The 18,186-nt window shown below is 47.5% G+C and overlaps 1 protein-coding gene across 2 annotated transcripts in view; it reads right to left on the bottom strand.

The window, feature by feature from the left end:
• Positions 1-18,186, bottom strand: part of LOC106861813 (uncharacterized) — a 132,213-nt gene that overhangs the window by 49,633 nt on the left and 64,394 nt on the right. For both annotated transcript variants that reach the window (XM_088177758.1, XM_088177757.1), the window contains 2 exons: positions 15,786-15,836; positions 11,211-11,319 (listed from right to left, as the gene is read on the bottom strand). In XM_088177758.1, the coding sequence (XP_088033884.1) occupies positions 11,211-11,319; positions 15,786-15,836 (160 nt within the window). The remainder of the gene's footprint in view (positions 1-11,210; positions 11,320-15,785; positions 15,837-18,186) is intronic.

Raw genomic sequence — 18,186 nt, 5'->3', positions numbered from 1 at the left:
CGTGGCAGAAACGCCCTGGGAAAAATCAGGATAATGGTGCAACGACATTTTTGTGGGGAATAACACCAGGAAAAACCTTTAAAATTCCATTCAAAAACTTCCAAACAAATGTTTTATCTCTCATTAGAAATTACTTTTTGCGTTTTACTTCTACATCGTTTTGACTAGAGCTTTACTCTTATTTTTTCATATATTAAAGAAAAATCCAATGTTGACGCAGAGCCCTTTTAATCCATCCCTAGAGAATACATATTGCCTTTTAACAATAATCAATATTTTGATGAAATGGCAAATTCTGATCAAATGTATCTTTTAGGAAGAGGAAGTCTGGGCCTGTTTCTGAAAATAGCTAAATATGAAATATTTTGCAAGAATTATCTTCTATTTAACTCTAAAACCAACAAATTTCTCAAACACCACTAAATGATCACCATTCCACTTTTTCTATCTCCACTGGAAACATTTGCAGGGTTTCAAGCACTACTTGCAGTAGGAATTTCCAGGATATTCCCACTAATAAGAAGGAGATTTTTAAAACAATCTGGGGGATTAGCCACACATCTTCCATTAAAACCAAGGCACCCTTGACTGCTTTACAATCTCATGAGATTAATTTGAAGAAAGTCTGTTTTAAATGAATGTAAAAGTGGGCCAATATTAAAATGTGGGAGCTGAATCCCTTTTCAGTGCAGTGGGATCAGATGGGAATTTTCACACGTGCAGCACCCAAAAGGTGCTGCTCTGGATTCTGAACAGAATTAAAATTATTACATTTTAATTGAAATCATTTAATTCTGTGTCAAAACAAACACTGAAACAAAAAAAAAAATTGGTTTAAAGTCAAACAAGCAAACGAGGACGTCAGCAAGGGAAAGCAGAGACGCTTTATGAGGTCATGTTTACTATTTTGGCTTCGAATCTTTGGGTCATTTGATCCCATTTTTCTGCTTTCAAATCCCAGACCTTAACCTGCCTCTGACACAACCCCAAAATCCATCATGACCCCAAAATCTGACACCACCTCTGTGGCTCCCAGCACTCCCCTCCTGCTGCAGGCCCAGCCAGGCTGAGCATTCCTTGCTGCGAAGGGAGGGAAAAAAAAAAAAAAATCCTGTCAAATTCAAAAAATATCTCCAGTGCTGCCTCCTCCTCATTTCCTGACTGCAGGCAGGGCGGAAATAGCAACATTTCCTGAGCAGGGCTGTTCTCCAGGGAATGGCAGCCTGGCTGGCTCTCTGTCTGTCTGTCTGTCTGTGTGTCTGCAGCAGGGGCTGCAGGCTGGGCTGGGCTCAGGAGAATCCCTGGAATTCCAGCAGGAGTTGGGATAACGGCACTGAGGTGCACGGGACACCCAGGAGAGGGAGATGGGAATATAAAAATGGGTTTAAAGAGGGGAAATTGGGAAAAGAAAGGGACACAGGGGAGTTACCAACAGCCAGGTCTGTGTGCAGTGAAAGCAGATGGAACTTCAGAATCCCTCAGATTTTGTCTGTGCTCTGTATATCCTTAGGCTATATTCCACATAAAGGGAATCTGTTTGGTCCCAAGTCCTTTGAAGGTGGGGTTTATATATCCTTATTCCATATTCTGTATTTAGGAAATATATATTATTCTATATTCTGGATTTAGGGAATCTATTTGGTCCAATTCCTCTGAATGAGGTGTTTCTATATCCTTATTCTACATCTTTATTCTATATTCTGTATATAGAGAATCCATTCCTCTGAAAGATGCATTTCTATATCCTTATCCTATATCCCTATTCTATATTTTATATCCTTATTCTATATTCTGTATTTAGGAAATCCATTTGGTCCCAATTCCTCTGAAAGGGGTGTTTCTATATCCCTATTCTATATTTTATATCCTTATTCTCTATTCCCTGTATTTAGGGAATCTATTTGGTCCCAATTCCTTTGAATGAGGTATTTATTTAAAAAATAAATTTATTTTATTTCCATATTCCAGTTCTGCACAAAGGGAATCCATTTGGTCCCAACTCCTCTCAATGGGGTGTTCATATATCTTTATTCTATATCTTAAGTCTATATTCTTTAAATAGGAAATTTTTCTGGTCCCAATTCCTCTGAAGGGGGTACAGGTATATCCTTATATAGGTATATCCTTATTCTAGATCTTTATTCCATATTCTTTATGTAGGGAACTATTTGGTCCAAATTCCTTTGAGGGAGGTGTTTATATATCCTTATTTTATATCTTTAGTCTGTATTCCATATAAAGGGAATCCATTCAGTCCCAATTCCTTTGAAAGGAATATATCCTCATTTTATATCCTTATTCTACATTCTTTCTATAGGGGATCTTTTTAATCCAAATTCCTCTGAAGAGGGTGTTTCCATACCCTTATTCCAATTCTGAATTTAGGGAATCCATTTGGTCCCAGCTCCTTTGAAGGGAGATTGTTTTCCTGCAAACCTCAGTCACATTCAACAACAAAAAAGCAATTTATAAAAACAACATAAAGGCTTGGTTGTAGCAGGGTGGGAAAGGATTGAATAGCCCAGAGGGAGGGGGAAGATGGATGAACCCAGATAATTCCTGAGAAACTCTGCAGAGAGGGGAGCAAGGCACAATCCAATAAAACCAACAGGGAAAGCCTGACTGGAAATCCATCCTGGCTCCTCGTGGCCTGGGGAGTCTCTGATCATCCAGGGAAATGTCCAAAAATCCCAAACACCTTTCAGGGACTGATCCTGCATTGCTCTGCTCAACAGCATTTTGGGTTTTTCCCCCTACATTGCTGCAATGTCTACAGAAAAACAGCCTGAGACCTTTCAGCTGTAATCTCCTAAAAGTTGGGTTTCCCAAAAGTTTGATTTCCCTAAAGTTGGGTCTCCCTAAAGTTGGGTTTCCCAGAAGATGGATTTCCCTAAAGTTGGGTCTCCCTAAAGTTGGATTTCCCTAAAGTTGGGTCTCCCTTCTCAAGTCAGCTGCAATCTCCTAAAAGTCAGGTTTCCCAAAAGTTGGGTTCCCTAAAAGTTGACTTCCTATTCTCAACTCTATGTTTTGATGCTTTAAATCCTAAATAAAGAGATTTAGGCAGCTCTGGGGGTAAATCAACCAACCCTAAATAGAGGAAATGATGGACACTACCAGTCTCAACTCTGGATTTTAAATGATTAAAATTAGTCAAGAAAAAAAATCTCATTCACAGAGGCAGTTTGAGGAAAAATAATAAAAAAATACAGTTATAAGGGCCTAACTCCTATTCTAATTAACAAATAATCTCCAAAAATGGCCCTCAGTGACCTGAGGTCAGCCCATGGCTCTGTCTGGTGGGAAGCTTGGACTTGATCCCTACATCATCTCCCAAAGAGAATGCCAGCTGATAAAACTGATTAAAAAAGAAAAAAAAGTTTACTTGATGAAAACATCACCTCAACCTGACCAGCATCAAAACCAATCAATCTGCTGAGCTGCCCCATTTTTCACCCACAAAACATCTTTGCTTTGGTAATTATCAATCACCCTTCTGCAGAAAGGTTCCTCCAATTTTTTTTAACTACTCAATCCTTGGAGAGACAGATGAATTTTAATGATTTAGATTATTAACCTAAAGGTTGATCCAGACTGGGAGGAACAGAATAATTTGTTTAATCATTATTATTATTTATAATTATTTAACATAGGGGAGAAAAATATCACCTTAAATGTCATCATGATGCTTTTTTAATTGCCTCGGATGAAATTCAGAATAATCATTACTCTGTAAATGTATACAGATCTAATTTTAAATACCCTAAGATGCTGGATATTTCTCTGGAAAATGCAGAAGATGCATATTCATTACTGGATAGGGAATTGCAAAGACAGAAAAGAATTGATCAACCAGTTATTGAAAATTAATTCTTTTCCCAATTCACTGCTGGGCTGTTATTTGACATGAGGCAGAAAAAGAAGCTGAGCCAGATAGTTTTTCTTATTCTCTCATTCCAGAACTTTAGGATCTGCCCTTTAGGAGGAGGGATGATTTGTGGATGCCTTAAAAAACGTGCTTTTAATTTGTAATATTTGCATTGTGGAGTTATCTGCACTAAGAATGGTCACCCTGAGGGATGCCCAGCACAAGGAGAACTTCCATGTGTGAGGAATATTGGAGCCCAGCCCCACATGGGGTGTGTAAAACCACAGGAAATATGCAGAACTCAGTAATTTCAGATTAATTGTTGCTGGTTTTGTTTGGTTTGGTGTTTTTTGGGGTTCATGCAGTTTCTTTTTGGAGATCAACAGCATTAAAAAAATAAGTTTTGGGATGGAATAAGGTGGCCAGAGCAGCTGTGGCTGCTCTGGAAGTGTCCAAGGTGAGTTTGGAGCAGCCTGGGATGGTGGAAGGTGTTCCTGGCCATGGCAGGGGTGGAAGGAGAAGATTTTTAAGGTCCTGCCCAGCCCAAACCATTTTGGGGTTCAATGAAGGACAATCCTGTGCAGGACCAGCATCTCCAGGGAATGAACAACACAAAAATAGGATATGGGGCTGCAATCCTGACCTGTGCCCCTACAAACACCCCCAAACCAGGGACAGCTCCCATCCAATGCAGGGAAATGGGAACTGAGCCCACCCTGCTCATCCCTGCAGCTTCTGGGAGTCTGGGATCAGTTTAAGAGCTCAGCTTTCCAAGGACACCCAGCAGCACCATCCCCAGGGCACGTTCCTGACAGGAAAACCTCACACATCAACCAAAAGATGGGAAGAGACAAGGAAAGGATCCCCCAGCCCCGGGCCAGGCAGCACAAAGCTCCTGAATTTGCTGGACTTGCAGTGGTAATTCTGCATTTCTCCCTGCTCACACTGGATTTTCCACACCTAACCCAGCATTTCTCCCCGCTCACACTCGATTTTCCTAAGCCCTTGCACTTCCAGCAGCTAACCCTGCATTTTTTCCTGCTCACACTCGATTTTCCAGCAGGTAACCTAGCACTTCTCCCTGCTCACACTCGATTTTCCAAAGCCCCTGGATTTCCAGTGGTAACCCAGTATTTCTTACTGCTCACACTCAATTTTCCAAAGTCCTTGCACTTCCAGCAGGTAACCCTGCATTTTTTATTGCTCACACTCGATTTTCCACAGCTAACCCTGCACTTCTCCCTGCTCACACTCAATTTTCCAAAGCCAACTCAGCACTTCTCCCTGCTCACACTCAATTTTCCAAAGCCCCTGGCCCTCCAGCAGCTAACCCTGCACTTCTCCCTGCTCACACTCGATTTTCCAAAACTCCTGGACTTCCACAGCTAACCCTGCATTTCTCCCTGCTCACACTCGATTTTCCAAAGCCCCTGGATTTCCAGTGGTAACCCTGCATTTCTCCCTGCTCACACTCGATTTTCCAAAGCCCTTTGTCCCCCAGAGCTGGCTTGGGGCAGGACCTGCCCGTTTCCCACCCTGTCCCTGTGTCCGTGCCCCTCTCCGTGCTGGGGACAGGCCCCTCGAGCCCGGGCTCAGGGAAACATTTGCATTTTCATTGGCACAGGTACAGCATTCAGAATTCTTTCAGGCCAGGCCAATTAAAACAAGCTGAAAACTGCTGAGTGCAGCAGTTTCAGGCAGGATCTGCTTACATTCCCCCTCGGAGAAAAGCGGGGGGCCCACTTGCTGTAACTCTCTCCCTTCTCTGCACAGCGTGGGTTTTGCTTTTTTTTTTTCCCTCCTTTTTTTTTTTTTTTTTTTTCCTTTTCTTTTTAAGGTGGAATAACTTGTGCCCTTTACACAGGGGCTCTAAGAGATGGGTGGCAGGACTTGAGAATGTGGCTTCTTTTTCAAACCAGGCTGTAAAACCAAATTGGGGCATGGGAATTTAAAAAAATAAAAAAATAAATAAATAAAATAAAAGAGGAAAAATAAAGAAAAAACCACCAACCCCAAAACTAGTAACTCTGCACAGATTAACACACTTTACCTCCTTCACAAACCTTACATGGTATTTTCTTAAAAAGGAATAAAGCCACATAATTAGCAATCAGTTGAAGCCTAAGGCTTTTCTGCCACCACAGAGACTATTCAATGCCTACTGGCTCTCCTAACACACTCCTATTACTCTTGGGTTTCATTTTGGACAGCCTCTTTCAAAGCTCAGCTGTGTTGTAAATGCAAGCTGACAGGTTAAAAGATACCATTTTTACACCCCTGAGCAAATAAAAGGAAATAAAATTAAAAAGCCCATCCTAGCAGGGCTGCTTTATTTTATAGTGATAATCCTCGAGTGTTGCAGGAATGATGAAGGGTTCCAGGGATGGAAGGATATGTGGTGCAAAGGGTCAGGATTCTGCATCCAGCCCTTTATCCTGAAAAAAAAAAACTTTTATTGGCAGTGCCCTTCCCAGAGCCCACAGTGGCCACTCTCCCAAACCCCTGCATGCCAGGACTGCCACAGAGAAAACACCTGCAAATGCCCCTGCATCAATCTGGGGGGAAAATGGGCTAATCCAGCAGAACAAACCACAGCCCAGGGATTTGCATTTGTTTTCATGGCTCTGAATGAGGCTGTGTCACTCCTGGGCTCGGGCTGAATGGAGGGGAAATGTGAATTGCATGTAAAATTTGGGTCCGTTTGGGGTCGAGCTGGGTTTCAAGCAGTGACAGAAGCCAGAGGGGTCTGAACCCAAATTTCTTTGCACCTTGATGAAGCAGCACTGGGCTCTCACAAACACCAACAGCTCCCATCAATGCCTGAGCACCCAGAGCAACCAGAAACTAAATCATAACCAGAAACTGAATCATAAACCTGCTCGTCATCCCTCACCTAATTGTCACCAAGATGCTAATGAGAGGCACAGGGGGAACAAAACAGGTGACAGCTGGAGCAAACAGGAAGGATTGGAGACAGCAGAAACACCAGATTCCTCAGATCATCCCTGAGAGGAGACAATTCTCTTCTCTTTGCTTTCAGAGCCCTGCTCTAGGAACAAGCTGGCCCAGGGGACTGGGAAAGTAGGACATGGACTATTCTGGATCAAAATCCTTTTCTTTTTCACAGGCTGCCGGGTGACCTGGAGCAGCTGAGCTCACCTGCCACACAGGTGCCTCCAAAGGCATTTATTGATTTCATCAGGGCAGACAAAGCACAGACAGAGTCAATCCCTGAGTACAGGGAACGTGCCATGAGCATCCCGTGATCCCAGCTCTGCCTGTGCACAGAGTGTGGGGTTATTGATCTCTGACAGGGGGAGCAGATCCCCAAATTTAATACTCGAGGGCAGTGGGGACTTTGATGCTGGAGTGAAAGGACACAGCTGATCACCCCCCTTCCCTGCCCTGCTCCACAGCCCCACCTCTCCTCTCCAGGAACACCTCCCATCCCTCTCATCCAGAAGCAATAATGTCTCTTATCTGTTAGAAATTTTTCCTGCTTTCTTCCCCTCCCCGAGGAACCTCATGTAGTCTCCAGCTGGATTCACCTCTCCACAGCAAAAAGCAAACAACAAAAAGATCCTCCAGGCAGAGACTTCTCCAGGTGTAGGCAAGGATTGGACTGAGCAGGTGATGGTCAATGGAAATCCAGGTAAAAAGGGAAAGAATACAAAGAAAATCTTTGCAACTGAGGTGGATCAAGGTTCCACCTATCTGTGACACTTTCTAGTGACATTTGCTAAGGTCACCCCCCGAGCTGGGATTCCCTCAGCCATGCCCTGCTAGGCAGCTTTTCCTCCTGGTCTTCAAGAGGAAGTGAAAAAGAGGCAAAAAACAGAAGAAGGGATCAGGAAACACTCACTGGCCACGTCCTGAGCAATTCCCAAGACGTGAGCGAGCCCAGGTTTCCTGCTGTCCCCTCAAAGATGGCATTTTCCACTCCCACCTTTCCCCCCTCCTACTTATCTCCCTCCCCTGGCCCCCTGAGCCTGCCCGAGTCCAGCAGTGCAGATTAGATGCCGAGCAATGCACAGAGCCTGGCTCCCCCAGACAGCCCGCAGAGATAAAAGCAGCCAAACACTGTCCAGAGACAGCGAGGGCAGAGCTGGGCTCCCAGCAGCATCCCAGGGGTGATGCCTGCAGCTGGGGACACCCCAGATGGAGGCAGGAACACTTCTGGCTGCTCCCTGTGCTTAAACAGAAATCACATTTTCCAAAATATCCGATGGAATATCTCTGAGCATCAAAGAGCTGCTGCTCGGGGGTGCAGAGGAGCAGCCAGAGCACTGACCAGGGTGAAGGAACAGCTCAAAGTGCTCGTCCCATCCTTGTCCCCATGGCTGTCCCCATTCCCTCAGCCCCTCTCTGGTTACACGATAAGAGCTGGGCTTGACACAGCAACATAAACACGGGGAGTGACACCAGCAGGGACAGGCTGGCACAGGGCAGCCACAGCGTCCAGGGGATTCTCCAGAGCAGGAGCTGTCACATTTATCTCAGGCTCCTCCAGAGCTGCTTGGAGCCGCCGGGCAGAGCACACAAAAGGAGCATTCAGGGCAGCCCAGCACCAGAAACAAAGCAGATGCTTCAGGGAAGTTTGCAAAGGCCCCGGCACAGAAGGTTGGCAAAGCTCCTCTCCCAAATCAGGGCCCATCTCCTTGGCAGCATCAGGAGCCCGGGAGCAGCCCCGGGCCAGTGGCACTGTTTGAGGAAGGGCAGTCTGGAGGACAAAGCTTGGCACAGGGAGCAGGGATGCAGAACTAAACCAAAGCTCAGAGGCCACCAGAGCTTTTAAACTCTTCCACCAAGTTTGGCTGGTGAGGTCTTTTGGGGTTTTTTTTGTTGGTTTTTTTTTCCCCTCACTATTTTGGCAAGTTAAGGAGTGGAATGGGAAAGCAGAGCCTCCCATGTGACCTGCTGGGAGCTTTACTCTCTCTGAAACACCCGAGAGGTCAAGGTGCAGAGAATGTGTATTAGAGGTGAGGTTTCAGAGGCTGCAGGGTGGCACTGTGTGATTTTGAAGCTCTCCTAAAAGAGGATGCAATAAATCAGGTCTGAAACCAGGGGCTGCTCTGAGCAAGGTCAGTTTTCTATCTGGAAGGCATAAGGGAAGATTCAAATGCTTTAAGTGAGGAAAAAAAAAAAAACAAAAAAACAAAAACCAGTTTGAAATTAACTTCCTACTTAAAGACCATCCCAAAGTGCTTTTTTGCTCCTAGCTGGTATTTCAGGAATGAGCCTGACCAAAGGCACCTGGTCTGGTTTTACAGACTGAACCTCTTTTGGAAAGGAGTCAGATGGGATTTGGACAAAAACAACGGAGGCCCAGACACAGAGGCTGCCCTGGGAGAGCGTCCCAGCTGCCTGCTCAGCCTCAAACTCTCATCATGTGCTCGCAGGGAAGGCAGGGGGACCTGTCAGGGGTGGCTCAGCTCCCAGGGAAAACTGCAGACCCTGAGCACACAGGACACTGTGAACAGCAGCACCAGCAAAGGTGGCTGCTGGAATTCAGGAGAGCAGCAGGAGGAAGCTTGGCAGGGCCTGGGTGGCCAAAGCACCTGCTGGCCCTGAGCTGGGAGGGTCCCAGGGGTGTCCAGGATAAGGGATGGGACGAGCACTTTGTCACTGAGCTGTTCCTTCACCCTGGTCGGTGCCACCGTGTGCTGCTGGCTCACCTGAGGGGCACACAGAGCTGTGTGAAATGACAGCACAGCTGCTCCCCTGCAGGTTGGCACTGGCTGCTCCTCTGCACCCCTGAGCAGCAGCTCTTTGATGCTCAAAGATATTCCATCGGATAATTTGGAAGATGTGGTTTCTATTGAAGCACAGGGAGCAGCCAGAAGTGTTTCTGCCTCCAGGACTCCCAGGCCAGCTGCTGGGGTGTCCCCAGTTCCAGGCATCACCCTGACCACAGCCCCTTCCCAGCCCCATCCATGCCATGTGCAGGATGGGGAGCACAGGGATCCAGCACTGCCTCAAAGCAAAACAAATCCTGGAGAGAAATGTGTGAAAAACGACTGCAGAGCCCTCCCTGAACTCCCCAAATCCTCACCCCTGCTCCCAGACTATCCAGCAGGATTTAGGAGCTGGCAGGCTGCAGGGCCTGCTCTCTGTGCATCACTCCTGAGAGCCTGAGGTTCTCAGGATTGTCCTTCACTGAATCCCAGGATGGTTTAGGTTGGAAGGAACCTTAAAGCCCATCCAGTGCCACCCTTGGAACACCTTCCACTATCTCAGCTTGCTCCAAGCCCTGTCCAGCCTGGCCTGGGACACTCCCAGGGATCCAGGGGCAGCCACAGCTTCTCTGGGCACCCTGTGCCAGGGCCTCACCACCCTCTGATCATCTTCCTAACATCTCATCTAAATCTCTCCTCTTGTAGTTTAAAACCAAACACCATTAATTCTAAGATCAGCAGCATCTCCAGTTCAGTCCACCCCATCCACTCTGGGAGCTTTGTGCATTAACCTGCACTGAATTCACTCAGGCTCATGCACGGGGGGCTCTGATCTTCACACAGAGCCTCTCGTTGCTGCCACGAAGCAGGAAAATGCCAAACGTGGCTCATACCAATCCCACCTCTCACTAATCTGTTTTGTCAGCTCATCAGAATCTTGAAAGCAACCTTTAAGTGCTGGGAGGCATCCTGGTTTCTAATTAGGCTCAGTCAGATTTTGTGGTTTAGTCGAGCCAACCTGGCTTACTGCTGCAGCTTCAAACATGTGCACTTGAAATCAGTTTTTCCACTGAGAAAAAGATAAGGCCCCCAGTTTCCTCCCCTCAGATAAGCTGGAGGAGAAAGGAACATGAAGTCATGTCCCTGCCACCCCAAATCCGTGTGGTTCTGTGTCCCATCTCCACAGCCCCAGCTGAGCTTTACGGGCATCCAAAGGCAGAAATTGAAGCACAGGATACTCCAAGGGGTGGAGAATATAAGAATTCAGGGATTTCTAAGCCATCAGAAAAGGTTTGATAAGCTACTGTTCACTGCCACTATTATTTGTATTTTCAGAAGTGTCACAGTGTTCTCAGCACTTTGCAAACAAGCCAGAACTCACAGACTTTTCCAACCAACTGCAAAATGCAAAAAAACCAGAAAATTCAAGACTGACTCACTCTCCCTGATTATAAAGCACTTTCTGAAACTTTTCATCAGCCATTTGCTTTCTACGAGAAAAACTGATCTAATACAATTATTGAATCATTTCAGCCTTGCAATTATGTAATTCCTGATACCAGGGCATTTCCACTGTGTGTTTTGATCACCCTTAAAACCATCTGCAGAGCCTGAGGGATCAGGGATGCTCCTCAGAGCTCTGGCAGTGGGTCCAGGGGGAAGGCACTGACCTGGTGTGGAGGTGGCACAGAACTCGTGTTCTCTTGGAATACAACTTGAACCTTGGTAATCCCTCCTTGGCCATGGCATTCCCTTCTCATCCAGCTGCCAAAAGGAGATCTGAAATGAAAATAATTACCATCAATCACTCATGGTTTTGTTGTTTGGTTGTTTTTTTTTTCTTCCCTGCTAAGCATCCAAACCCATATCTTAGATAAACAAAAAAAACCAAAAGCGTTTGGCCCCAACCAAACCCTGGCTGTGAACAAATCTGGGTAAGATACTCAGGGCTCTGTTGTGTGGAATCCTGTGAATTCATTCACCTCAGAAGTGTTCATTATTCACACCCCAAACCCAGGCTGCTCCCATGGACATGCCCTGAGGCTTGGGCACATCTCACTCACCTTTAGGGACTGCCTGAGGAAGCTGAAGGTGAGGAGTGTCCCCAGGGCACCCCCACAATGACCCAGGGGCTCCTATGGAGGCTCCATCTCTCAGCATTAGCCACAGTGCCTCAGGGCAAGGCAAACCCACTGCTGGGAGCCAGCCAGAGCCTCAGATCCAGCTTTTCCCTGAGCTCCCCCATCCTGGCTGCTCCTTGGCTCCCACCCAAAAACGCAGCACCTGGGGACGAGCCCAGCCCAGCCCAGCCCCAGCTGAGAGGGCACAGGGGCTCCCACAGCCCATCTTCCCTTCCCTCAGCTTCCAGGGAATTGCAGATACACAAAGAAGTTTGGTTAAAACACAGAAAGTTTGGGGTGGAACTCTGGTTTTTGTTTTTTTTTTTAAATCCTGGCAGTGGTGTTTTGGCTGCTGGAATTGAAATGCCATCCAATCCTTGGAGCTGCCTTTGAGCTCCCACTTAAGTCAATGTGGGGTTAAGGGCAAGGCAGCACTAAAACCTAACAGGGTGAGAAGCTGCAGAGCTCTGCCCTGTCTTTGCAGCTCCAATTTTGCCAAAAAGGGATTAATTAATGATCAGTGGACAAGGCCACGGTGATTCCCTGGCAGCCCTGGCACAGGGGAGCCCTCACCATGGAGATGCAGCACTGCAGGGCTGGTCCCACACCTTATCCTGGCAGGAAGGTGCCCACACCCAGCCAGGATCCCACAGCCCTCCTGAGCTGCTGTAACTGTGCTGGAGCTGCTCCAGGGTTACCCCGGGGCCAGGGCAGGACAGAGCTCCAGCCTGGTGTGCAGATGGCTCCCCCTCTCCTTTGGAGAGGCTGAATGACTTTTCAAACCTTTGATTCCTGATGTATTCACTTCAGGAGACACAAAAGTACAAAATCTCAGCATGGAGTGACTCCCTTGCTTGCCTTTTTTTTTTTTTTTTTTTTTTTTTTCCTCTTCTTCCCACACCCCCCCCCACCCCTTGTCTTTTCTTTTCTTCTCTCCCTGGACAGTTTTATAATTTTGGCCTGTGGCCAGAAAGTCTGTCCTGATTAGCCTGGGCTGGCTGTGAAACACCTGCAGCCCATTAGAGCAGGAGGAGGGGAAAAAAAATCCCTTGTCATAGGTGAAGTAATGACGACTTCTTCCTTTGTTTTAACACTAAAAGGACAGTCAGGAGGAGAGCCAAAAAATCCCATGGCTTTACCACCTCACCTGCCATGGACTGGTCTCAGCTGCAGCCACTGGGTCATTTTTGTCTGGTAAGTGACTCCAGTAATTTGTTGTCACTTCCCTCTGGTGAGATTTACAGGTTATCAAATATGATGTGCACTTGCTGCATTTGAACAGTGCCCCCTGCACCATATTTTATGTTTTTGTGAGCAGCTAACCAGGCAGAGGAAGGAACTTTCCTCTGGGCAGGTTTCAGCTGCATTGGCTTCCAGAAAATCCCTCCAATGTCCCACTGGTCCTGCCAGGGCCAGCAGAGCCTCCAGGGTGGCAAAGGGCTCCAGGAGGGGACAGACACGAGTCCCATGGCCCCAAAAGGGTAACCAGGGCATAGCAGAGATGCACAAGAGGCACTCAAGGTACCACTGGAGATCTTGGCTCTGGCACAGCACAAGTTTTTTATAATAAACACAGAAATTGCTGTGATCTGGGCACACTGTGACACTGGGGGACAGTGAGAGGCATCAGCTCCCAGCTCAGCTCAAAGCCAGCTCATTGCAGCCCTGCACCTGGAGAGGAGCCCCCACCTCTGACCCCAAAATCCCTTCCAAAGGTGTGTTTGTGCACCAGGATGGCCATTCCTCCCAGGAGGGGCTTGGAGCCTGCTGAGATGTGGCAGCAAAGAGATCCAAACGTGTCCAAGATCCTTCCTGTTGAGCAGGGCCACAACCAAAACACACCTGGGGATGAAGGGAAGGACCCAGTGAGACCTGAAAATACACCTGGGCTGAAGTGAAGGACTCAGTCAGAGCTGAAAACACACCTGGGCTGAAGGGAAGGGCCACAGTTGCACCTTAAAATAGACCTGGGATGAAGGAAAGGCCACAGTGAGACCTGAAAACACACCTGGGATGAAGGGAAGGACTCAGTCAGAGCTGAAAACACACCTGGGATGAAGGAAGGGCCACAGTGAGACTTCCTGGGGTGGGGACACCTCTCAGCAAATCCACGAGTGTCACAGGGTGTGCTGGGGACAGGAGCTCAGGGCACAGCCACAGGTGCAAATCCCTCACCCTGCTTCACACCTTGATCTGTGACAACAAAGTGGGAGCTTAAAGGCAGCTCCAAGGGTTCTGCTGGAAGCATCTCCAAGGGCTGGGTGGCATTTCAATCCCATCCAGCCAAAATGCCACTGCCAGGATGTCAAAAAACCCAGAGTTTCCCCCCCAAACTTGCTGTGTTTTAACCAAACTTCTTTATGTAGCTGCAAGGCACTGGAGACATTTAAAGCCCAGCAGCTGAATTTTTTAGTTCTGCATCCATTGGAGTTCAGCCATCAATAAGAAAGAAAAGGGAAAAGAAAAACTTGTGACCACAAGAGACTCTGTCAAATATTCCCCCTGCTGTCCTGGAGCATGGAAAAGCAATGCTGCTGAACACAGGTCTGACTATTTGCATTTTTAATAATTCAAGAGTTTAATTAGTATCATGCCCTTAATCAGAGGCTGAAAATACAGCTGAAATCATCAGAGCTTAATTAGTTTGAAAAAAAAAAAAAGATTCTGCAGTGAAAATGTCTCGACTAACACAGAGCTCTGTCCTTAGCTTTGGGCTCCAGATGAGCTTTTACCTGTTGCTTTTTATTTTCAGTTCCAGCCCACCTCAGAATAACTGAAAATCTTCAAATAAATCAGTTTACTTCCCTGTGTATCCCTATGAACTCTTCCACAGCTTTCTTGAACTGGACTTAGGTAAAAAAAAAAATCAGTTTGAAGATAATAAATTGAGTTAAACCAGGTGTATCCCATAAGCTGCATGTGAAATTCCCCTCTGCAGGAAATAAAACTGGTTTTAGAACATCCACAAGTGTCCCTGCATCTTCAGTCAAGTCAGCAGGAACACATTCCTGAGGGGATCACTGCATGGCCAGAAAAATCCCCTTTCAGCAGCAGGAGTGGGAGCTCAGACTGGTCCCAGTTGGTCACTGGGTGGTGAAGCCTGGGAGGTTTGGTCCTGCCTCATTTCTTGGGTGGTCTCAGGGGAGTTATCCCAGTTTGGGATGAGCAAATCCTAAACCCAGGCAGGAGCCTTCCCTTCCCTTCCCTTCCCTTCCCTTCCCTTCCCTTCCCTTCCCTTCCCTTCCCTTCCCTTCCCTTCCCTTCCCTTCCCTTCCCTTCCCTTCCCTCCCTGGCAGTTGTTGGTGTTGTACAGGACATCCTGGATGGGCTTTCCCAACAACATTTCATTTAATGCTGGAATTCATCACTACCCAAGGCCGTGGAGACTGAATACATAACCAGGTTCCAAAATGGATTAGTGGAATTCATGGAAATTAAGCCAATCCCAGACGATTAAAGATGCTAATCCGGATGTAACTTCCAGTTCAGGAAGTCAGGCAGCCTCGTGCCCTTCCACCTCTGATTTATTGGGAAAAGGAAGCCAGAAAAAGTTCTCACCATGCCAGAACTGTCCCTTGGCTCCAAGCACTAGTGAGAATCACAGTAAATCCTTTTTTCTTGACACGTTTTTCTTCAGTAATGACATCACAGCCTGCTCTTCCTTTCCCTCTGCAGCTCCTGAACCTCTGGAGAACCTCCCAGCTCGCTGTCCCCTCAGGAATATCCCAAATAAATTGGTGAAACCTACTGGAAGGTGACAGCAATCACAGACAGCTCTAAATTCCATTTAGCATGGAATTAGGAATCCATACTTACATATCTAGGAAAGGTCTGCCTGCCTCAGACTGAAAAAATTTGGTTTTGGGAGCACTGGGCCAGAGGAAGATGGTGGAAATTCAAGATGGAAAAATGGAAGCTGGTTTGTCCACAAGGAAAGTTTCCTGTAGCCCCAGGACAGTTTGATTTATTCCTGACACTCCTGTGAGAGTTTATATATATATAAATAAATATAAAATGGGTTTATACATATAAATAAATGTATTTTATTCTGTGTCCTCATTCCCCTTTGAACCCTGCTCAGCTCCTGACCCAAGCAGCAGCTTTTGGCATGGATTTTCTGCTTACCTGCCACAGGAATTTCTCTCTGCCTGCTCCTGAAGGTGTTTAGGGGCTTTGCTGCAGAGCAGAGGACAAGATGACAAATGAGCCAGCACACAGCACAGGAATGTGAGTGAGTCTCAGCTATTTTTAATTAAGAAGCGATGACAGCTGACTAAATTCCCTGACACTGCAGTGAAAGGCTCCCTGACCCAGACATTATTGGCCACCCTCCGAAGGCCAATACACATCACTGCTATTATTGTCCCCCTGTCTGGGCAGATGCAGGGCTCACCAGAGCCAGCCTGCACATCCTGGCACCAACAGAGGATGCTGAGCAGCAGGTGAGGGAGGGCAGGACAGAGAAGGTCACCACTGCTCGCCTCCAATAAATGTTCTGAAGGTTTGGACAAATTCAGCTGCAATTTCCCCTTTTTGGTTGTTTAAAACGGTGATGGATTGAGCAGGGGAGAGGCAGAGAGGCAGAAAGAGCAATTGCTGCTGTAAGGCAGAGAAGGGGCAAGGCAGGATGGGCTTTTCTCAGCCCCAGGGTCACAGGGAGGGTTTAACCGAGAAAGACCAAAGTGACCTGGATTTTGAAGGGTAGGGATTCACCTGGATTCATGTAAGGACTCTTGAGCAGAGATGGGAACACAGTCCAGGTGTCCAGCTCCCACTGGCACAAGAGACTGGCTCAGAAGTGGCTGTTTGAGCACCAGACAGCCCTGGAAAGGTGTCAAGGGGAAGACACCAACCTCAAAGAGAGAACACCAAACTTCCTTCCTGTTCTCAGGGCTCGCACAGCACCGAACCCAGCAGCTGATCCCTTTACCTTGAGCTCACTTGTTGGTTTGAGCAGGAGAGATAAAGAAAAGATTCCCTTCTAGCCTTTCCAGAGGGCCACAGGGAAGAGGGATGAGGCAGCAAAGTCACCCAGATCACGTACGAGCTTGGCATGAGCGAGACAAATACATTAAGGGACATCATCAGGAACTTTCCAGCCTGGCTGCAGGCTGGGAGGGGGCAGAGCTGCTCTGTGCTGTTGCTAAGACATCCCCCCCAGCCCTGCTGTCTCCAATCCAGGGCTTTCTCCTCCCATTGGCTCGCCAGCCACATCGAACCATCGTGACAGCTTTTCCTCCTCCTCCTCCTCCTCCTCCTCCTCACCCTGCTGCCTTCTGCCTATGGCCTATTACCAGGGGAGAGCCAGCCAGACATGGAATCAATAGTTGGTGAGAGGGAACGGGGCTGTGCAGGGCTGCATTTGCATTCCAGCCCTGTCTGCCCCTGGCTCTGCGTTCCCAGCAGCAGGAAGGAGCCATGGCCGTGGCGTTGGTGCCTGCAGGGCCACAGCCAGCAGGACTCGAGGCCATCAGCATCCTGCCCGGGCACTGATCACAGCCAGCTTCTTCCCAGTAACCTGCCCGAACTGGTGTGCTGGTGTCCCAGCTTGAAATTAGGGAAAGTATCACTGCACCATAAGTGATGGATGCCCTCTCCAGTGAGATTTGAGGAAGTTTCTTGGTCTGAAGGGACCTGGAAGCCTTCTGGAGCAGGCAGAGAGAGTGGGAACACACCCCAAAGCCAGGGAAAGCTTCCCTGCCTGGACCAGGATGCTGGTGACCATCAGTGCTGCTCAGGCATGGCCAGGCTGCAGAAATTTGGGAACAGTGGCTCGTTCATCCAGGGAAATCCTGGTGGTGAGCAGTGAAACACAGCAGGGACAACTCATGGGTGCCACCCCAGAGCCCGTCAGGATTTGGGAGCAGGCACAGGGAAGGGTCAGAGGGCTTGGGACGGGTTTCCAGCTCCCGGCAAAACAGGCTGGAATTGACACTGGGCACCCACAAAACACCAACACCAAACACCCAAATATTGTCCCTGGCTTTGGAGCAAACTGGGAGACAGAACTGACTCAGTGGTGACAGAGAGCTGGGGCACAGAGAGGGGTGAGTGACTCAGAAAGCAAAGCCCAGCAGCTGATGGGCTGTCCCCAGGCACACTGGGACACCAGTGAAACGCCAGCCCTGTGGCTGCTCTCCTTCCCCACTCAGGTGAGTCAGCATCCGGACTAAGGAAGAAAAACTGGAGTTTCCTTTTCTGTCCAGGACAGCAAGAGGTCAATGAACCCAGCAGAGCCATCCATTGGATGGACACTGTCCCCTAAATACCAGATTTTTCCCATCCTGGATGTTCCCTTTGCTCCCTGTCCTTTATATTGCACAGTTAGGCAGAGTTCTAACCCAAACTGTTGTAAAATAACACAAATTGTTGATCAAGACACGATAATTTCCTCAGGAAATTTCCACTGCTGAACCTATTTATTTATTTCAGGGGTGAGGGTGGCTGGACACAAAACACCAGGTCAGTTAAAAAAAAAAAATGTCTGACCTGAATAGAGCATTTTTATGAAATCCCCAGGGATGAT

The sequence above is a fragment of the Sturnus vulgaris genome, chromosome 23 (assembly GCF_052056855.1).
Source record: "Sturnus vulgaris isolate bStuVul1 chromosome 23, bStuVul1.hap1, whole genome shotgun sequence".
Lineage (NCBI taxonomy): Eukaryota > Metazoa > Chordata > Aves > Passeriformes > Sturnidae > Sturnus > Sturnus vulgaris.
The sequence above is the reverse complement of the archived record's forward strand: the minus strand, read 5'-3'. Positions and strand labels throughout refer to the sequence as shown.